This window comes from Cucurbita maxima, unplaced genomic scaffold (assembly GCF_002738345.1).
Source record: "Cucurbita maxima cultivar Rimu unplaced genomic scaffold, Cmax_1.0 Cma_Scf00012, whole genome shotgun sequence".
Classification (NCBI taxonomy): domain Eukaryota; kingdom Viridiplantae; phylum Streptophyta; class Magnoliopsida; order Cucurbitales; family Cucurbitaceae; genus Cucurbita; species Cucurbita maxima.
In genome coordinates this window covers 2,302,562-2,308,561 of record NW_019272028.1, presented here as the reverse complement: position 1 = coordinate 2,308,561, position 6,000 = coordinate 2,302,562, and the positions used below count along the sequence as shown (strand labels likewise).

Here is a 6,000-nt window from a genome sequence, read left to right as displayed (position 1 = left end):
TTTTTTTTTTTTTTTTTTTTTTTTTTTTTTTTTTTTTTTTTTTTTTTTTTTTTTTTTTTTTTTTTTTTTTTTTTTTTTTTTGTTATTTTCCTTTGGTTATTGAAATTTTGAGCATTAGTATTTTTTTTTTTTTTTTCATTATTTCAATGAAAAGTTTCGTTCCCCAAAAAAATAAATTACTCAAAGTGCAACAAAATTTTATCTCATGTTTAGCATATCAATTGTAATTGCATTCATTCTTACTGGTTTTGTACTTTATAATATTCGTACTTCTAGTGTTTGAGAATGACATTCTAGTCAAATTCCTTATGTTTATGCTTGTACTCATTTTTCTTGAATTTTTATTGCAAAAATGCATTTTCATGCAAATGTGCTGCAGGGATGGGGCAGATGATAGTCTCACTTTTGCTTTTCGTTTCACAGATGCTACAATATCTGTTCCTAACGAAGGTGGGTATGGATATTACTACCTGCAAAACATTAATTGCTTTTTCCTTAAACTGACAGATCATGTGGAATCAGTTTCAGCAATGATTCTTTGACGCCTATAAAAATTATTGAATTCCGTTTCTTTGGGAGTTTTTGATTGATTATGTTGCTGTCAGAATAGCTAGCTACAAACTTGTTCTTTGAAGTTTGATACCCTGGCTCAATTGCATCGTGTAGTCTGTGCAATAACTTCTATAGATAATCATGTAGTCTGTGTGTTTTCACTCCTTCCATTTCTCTACTCTTCAGCATGTCTGAATATTTCTTTTGTTTAATTATTATAAAGGTGTGGATCTCATTCGCCATGGATGGAGTAGGAAGGGCCCCAATGTATCACAAGAAGGCTATGGATCAGCAGCTGTCTTGCCTGAACTGGGTTTTTATTTGGCAGCAGCCGTATACCGGCCAGTTCTTCAGGTTTCTGATTGTTATTCATACGGACGATCAAATATGAATAAATAAGTCTAAATGGGTTTCTGTCCTGACATATTTTATGGTTTCTGCAGTTCACAGATAAGGTTGCTAAAATGCTTCCGGGAAAGTATTTGCAGCTCGGGTAAGTTTCGTAAGGTGGAAAATATAGTTGTTTGTTCATACCAAGTTGCTACTTTAAAAGAATCTCCGCTTGAGATGGCTAATGATTCATTGCATGGTTACTTTCTTTGTTTACTCTTAATGGATGACGTATGAAGGAGAGCTTGGCATGGTTAAAAGATGACATGCTTTGATGATCAGGACAAGTTACATTGTTTGAGGAATATTCCCTGTATCTAAAAATCATTTATCATTGCATGATACTGCTTTATGTTTTAGGATTCATTGAGTTAAGAGTATGTTTTTGTAAGATATGTTTTCAAAAACTGTGTTCGGATTCTATAATCCGAAGAGTGAAATTTCTGAAAATGACATTTTTATTTTTTCATTGTATCCAATTTTTGAATTTGAAATTTTAAAATGCATATTTATATTAAATAAATATAAAAAATTAATAAATACAGAAGTTTGGGCTATAAGCTTAATTTGTTTGTGTTAAATTAAAATATGTATAATATAATATATTATTAATTATATGATATTATAAAATAACAATCATGCAAAATTTATTAAAAAAATTATAAATTAATTGATAATGATATATAATCAACCTAATATTTAGTTTTGCAACTACAACTAGTTTCATGGTCTATAAATATATTATAGAATACATTTTGAACAAATGTTTAAATTTGAAATGTGAAATACAACTTTGTTTTCATTCAACCTATTGTTTTAAAAAAAAAAGAAAAAAAATCAGATTGCCTACCAAGCAAGCCCTTAGTATTTAAGGCTAGCTTTTTGTTCATCTAAATACATTATCTTCAGATCCCTTTATTATCTTTTATTCTGCATTACTATTGATTTTTTTAAAAATTTTGTTCCTGAAATTACAGGAATGATGGATTGCTTGCTTTTATGGACAATTTTGTGAAGGACCACTTTTTGCCGACTATGTTTGTAGACTACCGAAAAAGTATACAACAAGCTATTTCAAGCAAGTTCTCTTATCTCTTAGCTTCTCCTTCTAAAAACTACCGTTGGATTGGAACTTCAATTAAATTTTAAGAAATTTGTTTGAGATTATTCGTCAATAATTCCCAAATTTAAGTGGAACGAGTTTTGTGGACATGTATTAGTTTTTTCATACTATACGTGAGATGTAAAGAATTCAAGTCTCACGTTTTTTTCCTGGTGAAATTAAAAGATTTCAGTAGGAAGTACTAAAATGCTTGCTGAGCACCACCGGCCACCAATGACGTTGGTTAATGAGGATGAAAGTTCAGGAGTTCTATTTGTGTCGAGAAAAACAGGACAACCACCCCAAAAACAGTATAAAACCTAAAAAAGTTCACCCATTTGTTTATAAATTTTTAAAAAGAAGAATATTATTGTCGCAAGCATAAACTGAGGTATAGTGTGAAGTGTTGTAGAGTTTCGTCCACACAATTTCTGTTTACTGCAGGTTGGGAGTAAATATGGAGATCCTATGAGATTATGGTTACAACAAACTGAATTCTGCCAACCATGAAAAGTATCCTGGAAAAGCAGTTCTCTAGTTTTCCAATTGTTCGCATGAGATTTCTCCATCAACCCTTTTAATTAATTCGGCATAACAGTATAGGAAATGGGTATCTATTAGGCATACAAAGAAGAGATCAAATAGAGTTGCCAGTGTGTAACTCTGTAAAAGAAGGAAGAATCTTGCCTGTATTTTCAGTTTAAAACTGGGCCGGAGACTTGTCGGCTGTTTTTACTCTTTGACATTTCTGGTGAACTATATTTCTAAATTCAAGACCCCTTTATAGGTCCTGCTGCATTTCGACCAAGAGCTCAGGCCTCTGCAATTTATAATTCATCTGTTGAGAGGGGTCGTCCAGTCTTACAAGGACTATTAGCTATTGATTTCCTTGAACGAGAGGCAAGTCCATATTTCTCCAAGGGAGATGTTGACTTCCCTCCTTTGAAATATTATTTCACCTTTTTGTAGTTTGATATATTTCGCAGATGTTTGGCCTTCAAAATTTCTGATTTGGACTTACCAAATTGTTGTAGGTTATTGATTGGGCTCAAGCCATGCCCAAATTTTCTGGCGAACTTGTGAAGTATGTGCAAACTTTCCTCGAGCGAACATATGAAAGGTGTCGAACATCGTATATGGAGGCATGTGTTTTTGTTCCTTGTCTGCTCTTTTTTCCTCAAGGTCTCCGGTTGTCTCCAGCTTATTGGTCTATTCTCTATTGACGAACTTTCTTCACCCCCCACCCCCCTGTTTCCTTCCTCTTGAGGATTTTGGCCTAAGTCTGGTTCTATTTTTTCTATTTTAACCGCACTAATCTGGTTAAAATATAAATCCCTGTTGAAGTGATACTACAATTACACTGTACCATGCTTGTTTTTTCAAGTCATCTTGTATCACTCAAGAATTGTTGTTATAATTCCAGGCAGTTCTTGAAAAACAGAGTTATATGCTTATTGGGAGACACGATATTGAGAAATTACTGCGAATTGATCCAGCTAGTGCTTGTTTATCAAATGTTGGTAGCCAGTCTAACCTGGAAAATAATTCTTCTGATGCTGAAACTTTCGAGATCGAATTAGAGCTCTGCAATTTATTATTGAACTTACCCTCAATTAAGCAGGTTTGGATATAATATGCTCGTTATCACAACTAAGTACATTTGGGTTCAGCCTTTGAAATTTGAAGTTGATATAGCCTGCTACTTTCCCTTCTAGAGACAACATAAAATTAGCATGAAACTTACATCTTTGATTTACTATTCTCATTTAGGAGTATCTAATACGTGATGATCACAAACTAATTTTGCTGGCGTCACTTAGCGACTCATTGGAATTTGTTGCTGACTCTATCGACGAGTAAGTTCCTTCATTTGATTTGATTTTCTTTTTTCTTGTTTCGGTTTTTCTTTGGGTAGACTTAAATTGAGTGTCAGATTTCACAGACCTGAGTGACTTGTATACTTTATCGTCTATGCTTGTTTTGTTGCAATCTCTGAGGTTAACATAATCATTGGTACTTACGCATCAGGGGTTTTTAGGAGAACCTTCGATTACACATTTCAATTTCAATTTTTTGCTTGGTATAATTTATTTCTTGAGTGATACCTTTAAGAAAGTAGAAGTACAAAACATTAAAGTTCTGGTATTGATTTGGGATAATGAGCGAAAGAGTGTAAAGCATTGGATTCTTAGGGATGAAATTTGTAAGATTTAAGTTCTACAAAAATCTTCGTCAATGGTGCTGAAGTTCCAACACCCACTTTGCAATGCTGTTCGAAGACGTCTAAGATTTCTAGTTAGCAAGTGCCCTATTAATAACTGAATAGAACAAATTATTTTAAAATAAAAGGCTAACCTACTTAAAACCTCCCCTTCGCAAGAAACAACCCATCTTCAGAGTTATAATATTCTTAGAGATCTGCAACATCTGCGACAATGAATGTAGGATTGATTTTAAAGTTATGTAGAAGCCGTGTAACATTTGCCCAATTTTGTTTAATATCTTTTACGGTCCAACACCTTTATTTTTAACTTATTTTATGTTCCAGCGACTTATTTAAGTGAATCATGGCCAAGTCTCCTTCAGCAAAGACCCTCTGGAGAGAGTGAGATAACCCTGGAGGAGAGTCAAGTACCTCAAGTGAATTTGATCAAGCATGTCTTGACGGAGGTCTTCGATGGGGATGTTGGGGTGAAATCAGAGGGAGGCTTAAATAATAGACAGGGGCCATAAATGGCCTTGTTATCCCGAGGTTCTTTTTATGAGAATCCTAAGTTGGATACCTTAGGGCCTGCCACAGAGGGAACGACTTTCTTTGAACATTATCTCTTTTTATGAGTTATATAAAGATTGGGAAAGAGTTTTCCAATTGGCTTTGCTTATGTGGTGATGGGATGTTTTACTCGGTGTACTTTCATGCCACAAGGGTTGTGAGAACCTTGTGAGGGACTAGTTATGAATTGTGTCCTAAAGGAAGAGGTGAGGAGAGTTGAGATGAGTGGTTATTCCTCACTAGTCTACATTACGAACCATATAGGTGCGTAAGGCTGTCTAAGAGGGTCTCACCAATAAGTTTTGCTAGGCCATTGTGTTCGGCTAAGTAGGCTTGTGACACAATGTATGCTTGAGTGTTCTCTCTCTTGAAAAGTGTTAATTGTCTATTACTTATTGTTCGAGATTACAGATAAACATTTTAAAGAGTTTGGAGTTTTGAGGCTTTCGTTACTTTTTGTATGGGATTATACAATTCTTTAATTTCTATTTTAACCAGATTAGTGTGTTTCATATAAAAAATGGAAATTTGATGGAAGTTTCCTACTTGAAATGTGGCTCCACATTTTTAGGTTGAAATATTTTTTGTGGTTTTTTTAAATAGAATTTCATAACCATATGCAGTATCTGAAATGGACAATTTTTTGTCTGCAAACAGGTTAGAACAAACAACTTTAAAACCTTCATATCAGGCAAAAGCTAATAGCAGGCCTCATCATACCCGAACAGACAGTGCATTTACTCGGGATCTGCCATCATTTGCGGAGGAGTATAGAAAATTATCTATTGACTGTCTCAAGGTCTTGCGTATTGAGATGCAACTTGAGACGCTGTTCCATTTACAGGTTGGAAATTTGTGAATTGCCGATGATTGTGGAGCTTTCTTGATAGGTATGCAAACAAATTTCTAATAGTAGTATTGAAACAGGAAATGACGACTAGGGAATATATGGAGAACCAAGATGCAGAAGAGCCAGATGGCTTCATTATCTCCCTCACTGCGCAGGTAAGTTCACTTGATTATGGCCTAAGTAATAATCATATTGATTTCCTAGTGCAAGATGATTCTTTATAGGATAAGTAAATGTCAGTTCAAATTGAACTGATTATGTAATTTCATTAGAAAAATTACTGAAGCTCTTTGGTCAATACTGATTAAACGCTTGGCTCATTTAACAGAATAT

At 34.1% G+C, this 6,000-nt stretch overlaps 1 protein-coding gene across 5 annotated transcripts in view; it reads left to right on the top strand.

Moving 5' to 3' along the window:
* LOC111487175 (exocyst complex component SEC8-like) overlaps positions 1–6,000 on the top strand; it is a 33,725-nt gene that overhangs the window by 25,540 nt on the left and 2,185 nt on the right. For all 5 annotated transcript variants that reach the window (XM_023134450.1, XM_023134448.1, XM_023134449.1 and 2 more), the window contains 10 exons: positions 380–450; positions 776–906; positions 996–1,045; positions 1,920–2,020; positions 2,832–2,944; positions 3,079–3,186; positions 3,468–3,665; positions 3,815–3,900; positions 5,475–5,661; positions 5,745–5,822. In XM_023134450.1, coding sequence (XP_022990218.1) covers positions 380–450; positions 776–906; positions 996–1,045; positions 1,920–2,020; positions 2,832–2,944; positions 3,079–3,186; positions 3,468–3,665; positions 3,815–3,900; positions 5,475–5,661; positions 5,745–5,822 — 1,123 coding nt within the window. The remainder of the gene's footprint in view (positions 1–379; positions 451–775; positions 907–995; positions 1,046–1,919; positions 2,021–2,831; positions 2,945–3,078; positions 3,187–3,467; positions 3,666–3,814; positions 3,901–5,474; positions 5,662–5,744; positions 5,823–6,000) is intronic.